The sequence below is a fragment of the Crocuta crocuta genome, unplaced genomic scaffold (assembly GCF_008692635.1).
Source record: "Crocuta crocuta isolate KB4526 unplaced genomic scaffold, BGI_CrCroc_1.0 scaffold1, whole genome shotgun sequence".
In the NCBI taxonomy this organism is placed as follows: Eukaryota; Metazoa; Chordata; class Mammalia; order Carnivora; family Hyaenidae; genus Crocuta; species Crocuta crocuta.
In genome coordinates this window covers 3,325,247-3,341,219 of record NW_027527930.1, presented here as the reverse complement: position 1 = coordinate 3,341,219, position 15,973 = coordinate 3,325,247, and the positions used below count along the sequence as shown (strand labels likewise).

At 40.2% G+C, this 15,973-nt stretch overlaps 1 protein-coding gene across 2 annotated transcripts in view; it reads right to left on the bottom strand.

The window, feature by feature from the left end:
* Nucleotides 1–15,638, bottom strand: part of MOB1B (MOB kinase activator 1B) — a 54,250-nt gene extending 38,612 nt beyond the window's left edge. The window contains exon 1 of one of the 2 annotated variants that reach the window (XM_077750167.1): nucleotides 15,300–15,638. In XM_077750167.1, the coding sequence (XP_077606293.1) occupies nucleotides 15,300–15,313 (14 nt within the window). In that variant the 5' untranslated portion in view covers nucleotides 15,314–15,638. The remainder of the gene's footprint in view (nucleotides 1–15,299) is intronic. The other variant, XM_077750157.1, reaches the window with a different exon arrangement.
* Between the last annotated feature and the right edge of the window lie 335 nt (nucleotides 15,639–15,973).

The window sequence follows — 15,973 nt, the reverse complement described above, 5'->3', positions numbered from 1 at the left end:
CAGTTAACACGCCCTTCATACACAGGTACACAGATTCCACTTAGCTTTTCAGTTGTCCTACTTGTAAATAAAAGCAGAAACCAAAAGAGTTACCAGGCATTTGTCGGAGTCTCTAACATGAAAAAAGACACTAAAATAGAAAAAAGCAACCTGGAGAATAAAAGATGCAGAAGAATAAAAATGACCCCGTTCCAAAAAAAAACTATATACTATCGATAGGAAAAAAATATTGCTTCATGAAATAAGAACAGGATAGTATATAAGAAAGAGAAACTAGGGTGCCTGGGTGGCTCACAAAAGACACCGATGGCCAACAAGCTCATGGNGAGTAAAAAAAAAAAAAAAAAAAAAAAAAAACAACACCCAAGAAATAACAAGTATTGGTGAGGATGTGGAGAAAAAGGAGATGTGTTCACTATTGGTGAAGTGTAAATTGCTACAGTCATTATGGAAAACAGCGTGAAAGTTCCCCAAAAAATTAAAAATAGGGGCGCGTGGGTGGCTCAGCCGGTTAAGCCTCCGACTTTTGGTTTGGGCTCACATCATGATCTCATGGTCTGTGAGTTCAAGTCCGCATCAGTCTCAACAATTACATTGCAGAGCCTGCTTGGGATTCTCTCTCTCCCTCTCTCTCTGCTACGGCCCTACTTGTGCTCTCTCTCTCTCCCTCTCTCTCTCAAAATAAATAAATAAACTTAAAAAAAAAAAAAGAACTACCATATGAGCCAGCAATTCCACTACTTACTAAGTATCCATCCAAGGGGGGAGAAAAACAGGAAACCAACAAGATATATGCACCCTTATGTTTCCTGGAGCATTATTTACAATATCCAAGATATAGAAACAACCTAAGTGTCCTTCAGTGACCAAATGGATAAAGAACATGGCAGGGGTGCCTCGGTGGCTCAGTTGGTTGAGTGTCTGACTCCTGATTTAGGCTCAGGTCAGAATCCCGCGATCATGGGATCAAACTCTGCATCCAGCTTTGCATTGAGCACAGAGCCTGCTTAAGATTCTTTCTCCCTCTGCCCCTCTCCCCTGCTTGTGCTTTCTCTCTCTAAAATAAAAAAATAAATTTAAAAAAATATGTAATACACACAAGTACTACTCAGCCATAAAAAAAGAATGAAATCTTACCATTTGCTACAACATGGATGGGCCTGTAGGGTATTATGCTAAGTGAAATAAGTTAGAGAAAGGCAAATACTGCATAATTTCATTTACCTGTGGAATCTAAAAACCAAAACAAAACAAATTCCAGACACATAAATACAGAGAACAGATTGGTGGTTGCCAGGGAGAGGGAAGGGGATTGGGAGAAGTGCAAAATGGGTGAAGGGGATTAAAAACTACAAAGTTTGTTCCAGTTATACAATGAATAAGTCACAGGGATATAATATACAGCATAAGAAATATAGTAAATAATACTGAATCATACTTTGATGACACTAGATTTACAGTGGTAATCATTTTGCAATGTATACAAATGTTGAATCATTCTGCAGCACAACTGAAACTAATGTAATACTATAGGTCAATTATACTTCAATAAAAAAAGAAAAAGAATTCAATAATTAATGACTAAAAATGAAAAAAATAAGTAACACTACAGAGGTAGGAAATTAAAATAATCAGTAAAAGAGATCAAACAATGGTAAAAGAGTTTTCTTGAAGCAGGAAAAAAGGGGTTGTTTTTATGACAAGCCTTACAGAACTATTTAACTCTAAATTAAATCATGCACATGTATAATACATACCAACCAAAATAAATTTTTAAAAGTATAAAAGTTTAATTTAAAAGACACTGTGAATGCTTATTAAAACTTGGCAATAAAATGGACTATTTACAGAAATGTTAATAAACAGTTCTATCTTTAAAATCAAAGCATACTGTGCAATATATTTATGACCCATAATATTATATTTCCAGTACACCATAAATCAGTAAGCCCAAATCACCTATATATGTGGAGACTTCTCATCCTAATGGTTCATTAGCTGGGGGCTGCTACTGCTTAGCTATTATCAAATTGTTTCAAAAACACTCCTTCACCTTAGCAACTTTGCCAGATTCAATCACTCTGATATATCAATGGTCCCTGAAAAAGCCAAAAGCCATGAATGAAGTACATATGGAGCTGAGATCTGTAAAAGCAGCATGCAGCACAGGGTGGTGGGAGGACACTGGCTGCTAACCGCAGTCCTATGGCCCTGGAGTAACGCTGTGCCTCCACTACTTAGTGAGACACTTAGATTCATTCACTTAGCGTCCCTAGAGCCTTATTTGCATCATCCACAAAACGCAGAAAGCACTGGGCTGCAGTTGTTCCAAGAATTAGAAACCAGAGACTAAAAAACATTAATGCAACACCTGGCACAAAGATCAATAAAAGCCATCTACTGTTACTATTTAACTCGGGGCATTACCTACTTCACATGGAATAAGAGAAACCTTAATTTTTACAGTTGGGTAGGCTGGAATCCCCTATTTGGCTTGTACTAGTTATCTGACTTTAGGTAAGCTACTTCATCATTATGATTACAAAAAAGAAATCGTGGGGCACCAGGGTGGCTCAGTCAGTTAAGCATCCTACTTCAGTTCAGGTCATGAACTCATGGTTTGTGAATTCAGTCCCACGGGGGGCTCTGTGCTGATAGCTCAGAGCCTGGAGCCTGCTGAGGATTATGTCTCCCTCTCTCTCTACCCCCCTGCTCTCTCTCTTTCAAAAATAAATAAACATTAAAAATTAAAAAAAAAAAAAAAGAAATTCTATCACCTACCACATAGGATGGTTCTGAATACAAAATGATAGGTAGGCATAGAAATGTAAAGAAACACCAGTACAGTCAGCTCTCCATAACGAATACCAGTTAAATATATCCATACTAACTGTTTATCCTTTATAACAAAGCCCCATCCATACACATAAGCTTGAGTTATACCCACATATTATACATTTTTAATAAGCAACTAAAAAGACTAAAAAAGTCATGTAATGCCAAAAACGTCAACTAAAATGACAAGAGACTTGGAACTCCCGGTGTGATCAAGTCTCATTAGAATTTGTTCACAAGATCCCAGAGTATCAACTAGTTTATCTAAAAATAAGAGGGTGAACTAAAATCTTTTCCAACCCTAAAACTGTAAATTATTTACCCAGAGATCTGATCTCATTCTTACGAATTCCACAAGTCACCAGAAATCTTGGACACCATGAAGAAGTCTGCATATTGTTAAACATAAAACTGTTCTTTTTATAAATAAGAAGAAAAGGCACAAAGGTACAATGACTTTGCCCCCACTTAAATTCTGTACTACCACCACCTAAATTCTAAGTCCTACCTCTCTGAACCTGACATACAGGGGCCTATACAGGTTCTAGACATACTGTTTTAGAGTACATCTGCAGATCACAAGAACAACTGAATTCTTCTTCTTTTTTTTAAATATTTTTTTAAAACATTTATTCATTTTTGAGAGAGGCAGAGAGAGAAGGGGACAGAGGATCCCAAGTGGGCTCCACACTGTCAGTGCAGAGCCTGACGCATGGCTCAAACTCACAAACCATGAGATCATGACCCGAGCCAAAGTTGGAAGCTTAACCAACTGAGCCATCCAGGTGTCCCCAAGAATAACTGAATTCTTCTACAGAAGAATGCAGATAAAATATTTCTTTTCTTCAAGATTGTTTCATTCTCCCTTTCTGTTGGGAAGCAAGGGTTTCCATTTTTCAGATTACCAATGGTTTAAGCATGAGCTTACAGCACCCAAGCACAGGACAATCAATCATCTAAAGGGAAGCTAACAAGAACACTTGTCATTTACCAGCATGATGTCAGGAAAGCCCCTCTGAAAATAATATAGATGCAGTCAAACCTGGGAACACAAGGCAGGGAAAGAGCTATATAAAACTCAAGGAATGGTACAATTAAAAAAAAAAAAAAGTCCTTTTAATCCTAATACTGAAAAAATGACATTTTGTGCTATCTGGAATTCAGCATTCAGCAATGCTCCCCAGTACCTGCAGTGGGCTTTAAATGTAGCCATTTAAAACTAAGAAAGGATAACACAAACTGAAAACCAACAAAGAGGAGGAAAAGAAATAATACAGAAAACTGCAAAAAATCCTTCCTTGTTACCACCAGCAAATGTAAGTATCAGAACTACCATAAGAAAAAGAAACAAATTCATTAAGATTAGAAGGGTTTCTCATATATACAAATATGCAAAGTACATACTGATAAAATGATAAAGTATTTGAGATGTTGTATCATATAACTTACTCATGCTTGTAACAGTCAACCTGTAAATGCTCAAAACTATGACCATTTCATCAGATTCAACAGCAGTTGGACACTACTATTTACTTATGTTTTGGAGAAAAAATTCTCTACCTTGAAATAACCCAGAGAGAAAAACCCTGGCAGAGATCTCTATCAGACCCCGTAAGAAAAGCAATAAATATGTTAAAAGGAATTGGCGAAAAGCAGCTTTAAATCTGTCCAGAATCTATAAGTCATTTTTACAGCTCCAAGTATGCCATCTGCCTCCCAAACATGTTCATTATTTGCATTAAATTATCAGTTTATTATCTGCACTAAAATATCAGAAAGGTAACTAAGAAATAAGAAATCCAATTAGAGTTAAATATTTCATTTTGGAAAATCTCCCTTTACAGACTATAATCCATAAAGATCTTGGAGAAAATTAATATTTTCCTAAGAAGTCATTAATATTTTAAAATTTAATTTTGTGACTTTGCTGATAAACGTGTAACATTTATCAACAAAAAAAATTTTAATTATATTCTATTATTTTTTACATGGTTGTTGATTTTTAAATTTCATTTATTAACAAAGAGCTCCATTCTAGATTATAACACAAAATATATTACTTTTCCCTTTTAAAATAAAGGCAGGAAAAGTCTGACGGCAATGGAAGCAAGCGCCCTAACTGTATCCTAAGAAATAAAGGGGACAGATTCTTCAGAAGAATCTTTGCCCTTGTTTACTTGGTATCACTATGAAAAGCCCAAGAAGCCAAGAAGTTTTCTTGATATTCTTCTTAGTGCAATGGTGGCGGGATACAGAGAAATGGGAACTGTCTCTCACTGCTATTGGAACACAATTCACAGTGGCAGGTAGGAAACATGTGCCTGGCATATACCAATCCTGAAAAAGGGGTAAAACAACAAGGTCTCTACAAAATTGTGAGATAAAGATCCAATAAATAGGTGTTCCAAACCTTTCTGTGCCCAGTAGCCACTTACTTCTTAAGTAGAGTTCTTTAAGAGTTCTTTAAGAAGTCTTTTAAAAGTCAAAATTAGAGCAGAGTAAAAGGAATCACCCATACTTCCACCTACCACCATGAAAATACTTGAAAATGTCTTTGATTTTTAAAAACAATTTTGTTACTAAGTATGTAATATATATGAGGCACTATGCTAGGTGATAGAGATTTAAAAACAGCTTTTGAAATTGCTGTTACCTTTAAAGAGGTCACACATTCTGATGAAGAAGGCCAGAAAACTGACAAGTACAGTTCTTTTTGATAAGGGCTATAATATAGATTATGAAGGAATAGGAAATGGTATCCAATAAATTGGAAAGGGGGCACAAGTCAAGGGGAAAGAGCTGGCTCTTGAACTGAAGAAATGAGAGTGGGAAGAAGAAGGGCAGTCCAGCCAGAAGAACAGGAACAGCATTTACAAAGGCAGGCAGGCAGGGGAGGGATGCACGCTGAAAGAAAAGCAAATAAAATGGCTGGGCTCCGCGAGGGAGAACATGGCAGGAAGGCACAAATGAGGCTGGAGTGGTAAGCAAACACCACATCACAGAGGTTCTCCATGCCTAGGGATGTTGCCAACCACTGCCCGCACACTCCAATCTCTACCTGAAAAATCCAAGTGAACTGCAAGAAAAAAGTGGTCCGAAGGATTCCAGCCACTCCCTTTCCCTATTAAAAAATGCAGTGCTACAGTGGAGCAATAGTGGCAGCAATGCCAAAATCAAGTAAGGAAGGAACCCACATCCATGCACTAGAAACGGCCTCTACCTAAAAATACAGAAGCACACATCTACAAAATTTCTGCTGCTCTCAATATATGACTTTTATAAACACAGAATGCAACTATTTCATTCTTTTACCCAAAAAAGTTGTATACTCAATGCAACATAATAATAATCTTTAACCTTCATTAGCCAGTGGACTTAAAATGAGTTGAAAGCAACTCTTGAGGAATGTATCCATGTGACATACTGGCCTTCAAAGATACTTGAGGACAGAGACCACATCTTATTTATTTCTGACCCCCTACCTTTCTTCTTCTACCACCAGCAAACACTTTGCTTTAGACACAGATGTCCAATAAATATCTATCATATTATACAATAATACCATTCATTTGTAAGATAGCTAAATAAAATTTGGAATGCAGAAAGAGTTTATATACTGGGATGGGGAATTTAGTAAGCAAGGATAATAACAGTGTTTGTACAGGACTCTCTGGTTTACGAAAACTATACACATTCTCTCTTTCAATTCTCAAATTTTTGAGAATTTCAATTCTCAAAAAGGCATTCTTTTCTACCCAGTAGACAGAGAAAACAGAACCTAAGAAATTAAATCTTGTGCCCAAGGTCACATGGCTGGTGACAGAACAAAGACTTTGAAACTCAGGTCTCCTCACTCATAGACTACTACTCTTTCCGTTAGTTAATTAAAAAATACATATATACATATATGTAAGTGACATACTTGGCAAGCAATGTACTAACATTCTGGGAAATAAAGTAGTGAATAAACCCTATTAAACTTACAGTCCAGAAGTGGAGGAGGGACCTTAACTAATAATTTAAATAATCAGAAGTGTGCAAAGACAACTAAGGAACCTAACCTCCTTGGGAGTACAAGGAAATAAATATAGGAACCACTACAATGGGATGAGATTTTACTGGGGTCGGGGGAAGCTTAGGGGAGGCTGGATTCAAATCTAACGCGCAAGTAGGAATTATAGCCAAGAGACATTACGGGGATGAGTGGACAGAAAATTACTAGGAAGAAACCTCGGGATTAGGAGGGTTCTGGCTAAACAGACCTAATGGGACTCTTGCTGAAGACAGGCCAGGGTGATCAAATATCACCTGAGGGACAGTGGAAGATAAAGAAGCTAAATCAGATAATTGAGGCTGCGGGAGGGGTGTTCTGGTTAAACTGACCAAGCAAAGTTCTTGCTAAAACTAGACTTTAAGGAAGTGCAAAGATGAGCCTAGGAGAAGGTTCAAGAGACTGACTGAAGTTTGGTCAAGCACAGAAACTTTGTCAGGGCCTCACAGATTTTCTCAAGAACAGAGGTATATTATACTGATTCCAAAGGATTTTTCTTCTTTACCTTATTTTGAATCATTTAGTTCAATATAAAGGCATTATCCACTTACTGTTATCCATCCAAAACTTCTCAAATTTGAATGTTCTTTTCACCTAGGAAATCTTGCATTTCTAACATGCTCTTCCTAGGTGATGCCAAAGCTCCACACTTTTAAGGGTCCAAAGCAGACTTATCAAGATTTACAATTATGTAGAGATATGAATCTCCCCAGTCTTGGGCTCTCTTCTGTCACCAGAGAGCCAACAGCAGGCTTTCTTCCCAATGATGCTACAAAAGGACAGTGATACTTTTTTCTAAATGTTAAATGGCATTAAAAAAAAAAAAGTAAAGATATCTCTAGATTGTTATCACTAAACAATGTAGTCCCAACACCCAAACTATGTTCCCACTTAGCAAAAGCTAAAATCAATACATCTGAATTGAGGTACATTTTGGTTCCCAAATGCCTAGCAACTCAGAACTGTACTTTTTTGGATAGTTTGGCTGTAACTGTAGTTTGAAAAAAAAATAAAAACAAAACAACTTTTATTTTGGTTCTTGATAATTTGTCATTTACCAAATTACAAACTAACAAGGTTGGGGGACATGTGGGTGACTTGGTCAGTTAAACGTCTGACTCTTGCAGGCAGGGAAGGACAGATACCACATGTTTACATGTATAGGAGGATTAGGAGGAACTTAATGGAGGGCCATGGAGGAGAAGAAGGGGAAAAATAGTGGGGGAGAGGGAGGGAGGCAAACCAAGAGAGACTCTTGAATACTAAGAACAAACTGAGGGCTGATGGGAGTGGGGGGGGGGAGTGGAAGGGGAGTGATGGGCAGAGGAGGGCACTTGTGGGGATGAGCACTGGGTGTTATATGGAAACCAACTTGACAATAAACTATTTAAAGAAAAATGTCTGACTCTTGGTTTTTAGCTCAGGTCATGACCTCACAGTTTCATGAGTTTAAGCCCTACAGCTAGCTGGCTCTGCACTGGCAGCACAGAGCCTGCTTGGGATTCTCTCTCCCCCTTTCTCTGCCCCTCCCCTGCTCGTGTTGTCTCTGTCTCTCTCAAAATAAATAAATAAACTTAAAAAAAAAAAAAAACAGGGGCACCTAGGTGGCTCAGTTGGTTGAGCATCTGATTTCGGCTCAGGTCATGATCTCACACTTGTGAGTTCAAGCCCCACATCGGGCTCTGTGCTGACAACTCAAGAGCCTGAAGCCTGCTTCGGATTCTGTCTCCCTCTCTCTCTGCCCCTCTCCAACTCATACTCTGTCTCTCTCTCTCTCTCAAAAATAAATAAACATTAAAAAAAAAAAACCAACAACCTTTGGCAATTGCACTACTAGGTATTTATCCAGAAGATACAGGTGTGCTGTTTCAAAAGGGCACATGGACCCCAATGTTTATAGCAGTATTATCGACAATAGCTAAAGTATGGAAAGAGCCCAAATGTCCATCAACTGATGAATGGATAAAGAAGATGTGGTGTGTGTGTGTGTGTGTGTGCGCGCGCGCGTGCACGCGCACACGCACGTGAATGTATGCAATGGAATATTACTCGGCAATCAAAAATAATATTACTTGGCAACAATGTGGATGGAGTATATTATGCTAAGCGAAATAAGTCAGCCAGAGAAAGACAAATATCATTTGACTTTACTCATATGTGGAATTTAAGATACAAAAACAGATGAACATAAAGGAAGGGAGGCAAAAATAACATAAAAGCAGGGAGGGAACAAAACATAAGAGACTCGCAAATACAGAGAACAAACTGAGGGTTGCTGGAGGGGTCTGGATGGGGGGAAGGGCTAAATGGGCAAGGGGCATTAAGGAGGACATTTGTTGGAATGAGCACTAAGTGTTATATTGTACTATATGCTAACTAACTTGAATGTAACTGTTTAAAAATGAAAAAAAAAACTGACGAAGTTGGGGTGCCTGGTTGGCTCAGTCAGTACAGCAAGCAACTCTTGATCTCAGGGTTGGGAGTTAAAGCCCCATGTTGAGGGTAGAGTTTACTTAAAAAAAAAAAAAAAATGACAAAGTTGGTGAAGGACTGATTAAAGAGTTAAATAGGCTGACTGATAAGACCCCTTTGGGAGTTAACCATAGGCTAAAGACATCAGCAGTCCTCAAAACAATGCCTATTTTCCAGTAGAGAGAATTCAGTTTTGACAAATCAGTTTGTTGTTCACAGATTCAGACGTGAAATTTCTAAGAGCTGAAAATAAAAGGGCCAGCTAAACATTTGGCAGGATGTGGGGAAGAGTCAGGAAGAATGGAACCAGACATACGTGAGTAAAAACTAGAACCACAGGGAGTTTTTAAACAAAAAGCTATTTCAGTAGTTAAATCTAATGCTACAGGGCATTAATAAACAGATTCTCTACAGAGCAGAAAGGCCATGCTGTGGCTCTTCTGCCTAAAACACATCTAGGCACCAAGATACTGGAAAAGGTGCCATAAAAGGTTTTTACCCCTACTGCTTCCACTTAATTATCCCATATTTACAGTGAATATTAAGGAGGTATTTAAGTTATACCATTATCTATTTCTACAAAGAAACATACACAAAAAATATTCCTCTAATAGCCAATACTACAATTACTGAACTATTCTCATCAAATTCCAATTTGAGAACAAAAGGATTTAGGCTGAAACAGAAAACAATAGTAGCAATAAAAGAAAATCCAACCTTTCCTTTATAAATAATAATTATCAGGCTACTTGGCTATGAGGTGAATTATTACCTAAATATTTGCTTACCTTCAAATCCCTGCTTTTAAGTTCTAACTGCAAAAAATCAAAGTAGCACTAATACATATGATTAGAAACCTACAGAAATTGTCTAGGATTTAGGTAATCAGAAATGATGAAGATGCTTATAAAAAATAATAAACAGCCATAACAGCCACTAGCAATCATGACACTGCTGAGTTATTGATAACGAACTGCTGCACTTAACTACAATTTACTGAGCAAGGCCTTTTACATTCAGTATCTCTAATCCTCCTAACATCTCTGAGGTATTGATCCTAAACATCGGATTCACAGGAAAAAAATAGATTACTATCATACTCACACCATACACAGTGGAGTCTGAGGCTGCCTTCAGCCACGATGTGGCTGAAACAGGGGCCCACACATCCCCAGGAGACACGGATGACATGTGGAGGCCCAAGCCACAAGAAGAGTGGCCAGGAAGGGATGGGTTAGGAGAATGGCTGTATACAGCGGTTTGAGCAAATACGTATGTTGAGGATTATGGTAGCGTGGTTTCTCACTAACAGAAAAGGAAGTGAAAAATACGTAAAAGAAGAAGGCTAAAAGGAACCCTGTGCTACTTGGCCCAGCATTTCAGGGATTAGTGTGAACTTACCCAATATACACAAATAGAAAAAAACATATGTGCAGGTAAATGTGTGTGGATGCTATTTTCTAGCACTGTCCAATGAGAAGGTCTGGGAGCAGCAATGCATCTATGCACCTGTAGTAACAAGCATATCTATCACTTACATTCTGTTTTCTATATACTATTTTTCAATGAACAGAACCAATGCCCTTATAGAAAGAACCATTACCAGGGCCAGGGAAGAGAAAGTGTAAGATAAACCTGGAACATCTGGTTGTGCCAGAAAGTTAGGTAGTGCTCACAAAAAGAAAGAGACAAGTCAAAGGGACATAAGAGCCAGCCTGAGTAGGTTTTCCACTAGCCAGCTAAGACAATATGACTCTTAATTTAGGCTCAGGTCATGATCTCATGGTTCATGGTATCAAGCCCCGTGTCAGGGGATTCCCACGCTTGGGATTCTCTCCTCCACCCCTGACTCAAAAAGAAATAAGCTTAAATTTTAAAAAATGAAATGAAATTAAGAAAACAAAGATGCTGGGATCTGGGGGGAGGGAGCAGGGAGGGAAAAGAGAAGAGAGGGAGAGAGAGGTGGACACATAAACAAAGCTATGATCCCTGGGTCTCCTTTCCCAAATTTCTACTCTTTACATTGAAGTTACTTCATATAATGCTTAATAAAGATTTCCTTCCTGTCCCAATCTCTTTGTTTCTTCCTCTACAAAAACAGATCTGGTTTATACTCATTCACATCCCTAACCCACCTTTCCTACAGACTTCCATTTTAAAGTTAACTAAAAGTATTTGTTTTAACTCTGTTCCAACCAAGTAGCCCTACATTAGGAAATAAGGCCTTAGTCTTTTTCAAGTTAAACATTTCTGTAAAATTCTACTGGTCAGAAGAGACTAGCAATTTGAAAACACAACACAGAGAACACTCAATATTTTGAGTGAACATATGTTGAGTGAACACACCCTAAATGAATGTTAAGAACGCACTCTGATTCTAAAGTTCCCTGAATTTTATATGCACAAAATGCCAAGAGAGGAAAAACCCTAGAGGCCTGTGTTTTGATTTAACCCAAGCCAATAATCAGGCCAATAACCTGAAGCTGGTGATTAATAACCAAAAAGAGGCTGAGTAAGCTATGTTACTGATAGATCTCACCTAGCTCCAAGATCCTACAGCCTCTCGGACAAACCTGAAAATGTACAATTCACAAGCAAATTCATGTCTCTAGGACGTTTCTTCTAACTCAAATCTTCCAGTTCCCCTTGCCCTTTTAAAAAACCCTTGTTATAAAAAAAAGAAAAAGAAACAGAAGAAAAAATTTAAAAAACAGAAAAGAAAACCCTTGTTTTATATTCCATTGCTTCTTTCATGAAGCTGTCTTCCAGCCCAAATCAGACAAATTGCTCCATATTCTTTAGATCCCCATGACTGTACTACACCTTATAAACGGTCGATCACTCTGGGAGTCCCCCATCGTCCACAATGCTTAGCACACAGCAGGTGCTGACGATGTTTAAAGATTTGAGTCTACAAAGTTAAATTAGGTTCCTGCGAAGTTTCTCTATGCACCACTTGGGAGTTTAGCTTATTAAAGATACACAAAGGCCAATATGCAGCACAACCAAAGCTTTGTCCCAGTCATATCTATACATGCCCTACAAATATATTCTGTGCATCTGTACAAAAGCTACAAAAGGTATCACTGCATCCTTTGAGTATTACCTAATCTACTCATCTCTCTATCCCAAAACTTCTTTACCCTGCTTTACTTTGTTTCCCGACACTTACATCCTCCTACCATGTGATATAATTTACTGATATTCAGTGTTTATGGTCACTTACCAAAATATAAACTGAACTAACACAGGAATTTTTTACTATTTTGTTCATAAATGATACCCAGTGCCTACATCAGTGCCTGGCACAATATATGATTTTTTAAATCAATAATTCTTTCCTTCTGTCTTAAAGCCCTCATGAGGGAATTATGAGTCAGCACCCTCATAAACCTATCTCACATGCCCTTACTTCCTCAGCTCCAACCACTTACAGTAGCCTTACAAGTAAGCTTCTAGGAACTAAAGAAAAATGTGTACACACACACAGACACACATACACATACATTTTTGTTTTAAAAGTAGGCTCCTCGCTCATCATGGAGGCCAACATGAGGCTTGAACTCTCAACCTGATCAAGACCTGAGCTGAGATCAAGTCAGATGCTTAACCAACTGAGCCACCCCAGATGTCCGGGAAAATATTTATATCTAACTTCTAAACTGCAACTCAATTTCTCTGCTTACCTGCTGGTACAGAAATAATATTCAGGAAGCTATATCAAATAACACATAGATGAAATAACCCAAACTTTCTTCTTTCACTTTTGATAGTTATTATTTCTATCTATGAGGTCTTCACTTTAGAGTTGAAACTACTAGTGGACAAAAACCAAAACCAAAAATGTTGGATTAACTTTCTTGGACTGTCAAACACAATCCAATGTTGGGAATATATTAACTGTTACATGAGACCTGACTGAAAAATTGTGCCCCAGGTAGTACAAACCCCCTAATCTGCCATATATATATATATATATACACACACATACATATATATACACACACATACATATATATACACACACATACATATATATACACACATACATATATATATACACATACATATGTATACACATACATATATATATACACACATACATATATATACACATACATATATATATATACACATACATATATATATATACACACACACACATTAGTTATGGCAAGATTTTTCTTACGTAACTAATATGCTTCAGGAGAAATGAACTTACACACTGCATTTCTGTAACTATTACATACTGAGCCATGTAAAAATAGGATACTATTCTATTTGTATTCAGAAAAAACCACCAAAACTTTCTCCATCCCTAGTTTCAGCCAAATATGGTTCTTCCCTGCGTCAACCAACTTAGCTAGGAGTTCCAAGAGACACAAGCCCATTAGCAGCAGTTACAGACATCATCTACATCGCTATTTTGAGGACAGCTTTTAAATTCTTGAAGAAATCAAACCTCAGCAATGTAAAACACACTCAAGATGAGAAGCTTCAAGCTGAGATACCTGGAAATCTCATTTCAAGCTAACATAGGAAACAGACTTTCATGGAGTCACCCAGTCCTCTTATCTATCACTACCTGCATGACACACTCAAAATCAACTTCCAGGATGAGCCTAAGAAAGCAATTTCACAAACTCACACGTGTTAGACAGGATGACACAAGCCAGGCCTCCAGTGCATATGAGAAATGTTAGCAAGCTGGCCTGCCCAGTTAGCCTTCTGTGATGACTCAGTTTTGCCTGCACACTTGAAAAAGAATTGATATTCTACATAGGAGCCTGTGAAAATACGGGTTAATTAAATTATCAGGATCCAGGTGCCAATGTGACGACTAAATATTACAGGTGGGGAAAGAAGAGAATGGGAACAGAACTGCTATTGCTATTGTTGTGAAGAAAAAGGCTATTCTGTCCACAACAGTAAAGGAGTATACGGTGTGAGTTTCAATCTCCAAGTTTTTATTAGCTTTCTAACCACAGATCAAACAAAAGTGAATCACAACGAAGCTTTCAAACGAGGAATTCCAAGGGTGTAATGTCCTGTTTTCAGACGACCTGAGGCTGTCTGCTGCCTCCGTACCCACATCTGGTCATCCCATCTTTCCGCCCATCCCTCCAAACTCGTCTGCAATAAAGGATAAGTAAATGAAATAGTGACCAGCACTAAATGTGACGCTAAGTTGGCATTTACAAATTATCTGCAAAACAACTCCCCAGAGGACCTAATCAACCCAGGGCACACTACCAGACTACCTCGTGGCTGTCTAAAAAGATAAAGCCCCTACTTTTCTGGGGAGCCTACTGGGAGGAAGGGCACTTCGGGGAGCCAAGGAGCTGCTCCAGGCTCCAAGACCCTGGGCTGTCACGAGGGGGATCCTGACCCTAAAGCAGCCTCATTAAGCATGTGTAACATCCACAGGGCTTGTCCCTCCAACTTTCCACTCCTAAAACCCAAGAGGGAAGTTAAAAGGATGCTGGGGTGACAGGGAAAAGTACAACGCCCGATCTTCTGTGCTGGGGATCCAGAAAAAAAGCAACGGGCAAACGAAACGGAGAAAGGCCACCCGGCACGCGACGCATAAGGGTCATGCGGGGGGAGTGGGAGGCATCTATGCAGAGCGTGCAAACCAACCAACCCAAGAGTGGAACGAAGGGAAAGACGGGGTGATGGAGACACGCAGACCCGGGCACCGGGGTGCGTCGGGACTTGGGGTCGGGGGAGAAAGAGCCTCCGTGGGGGCTGCGGAACTCGGAGCGAGCTCGAAGCGGGTCGGGGAGGCGACGGCGGTCAGGCAGCGCCCGCGCGCCGGGCGGGCTCCCGGAGACCTGCTGAGTGGGAACGCCCGGCCCGGGCAGCTCCGGGCAGGGCGAGCGGGGGCCCGCGGCCCTGGTCGCCCTAACAAAGCCGGCGCGCGCGGGGCCTGGCTACTCACAACAAGAAGCTCATGTCGGCCGCGGCGAGGGCTGCGGGCTCGGCGGTCTCTAGGCCTCCGGGCGGCGGCGGCGGCGGCGGCGGCCAGGGATGGAGAGAGGAGAAAAGAGGAGCGGAGGAGGAAGGCGAGCGCCAGCTGTTCGACGGCCGCAACTTGTTCGGCTTTGCTAGTTCCAATGGCAGGCGGAGGGGGAGGAAGTGGGAAGCGCACGCCTTGACTCACTCACTGGGAGGGGAAGGAAAAGAAGGCGGGGCAAGGGCCGCACGCCTGCTCTCCGGAGAACAGCCTCCGTGGCGGCTGAGCGGCTCGCCGCTCCTCCCGCTTCTCCTATTCCTCTTCTCCCTCCTCCCCCTACTCCTCCTCCCCAGTCCCCTGCCACCCACACTCCAAGAACTCTCGCGAGAGCGGCGCGCGCCCACCCTTCTCCCGCGGTGCCTCCAGGTCCCTCAAGTCCAGGACGTCTTTGCAGCCCCGGACCACGCCCAGCGAGTGCACTGGGGCCAGCAGGCCGGTCAAGGCCTGTCCACCTAGTTAGGGGTCGTGGCAGAGCGCTCCGAACTGCTTAGCTGGGTTTCAGCAGTGAGGAAGGAAGTGGGCTTCAGGTCCGGAATGTCAGGGTTCTGTAGTGAGAGATGGAATTGCCACCAGAGTTCTGCCCTCTGTAAGTGTTCAGC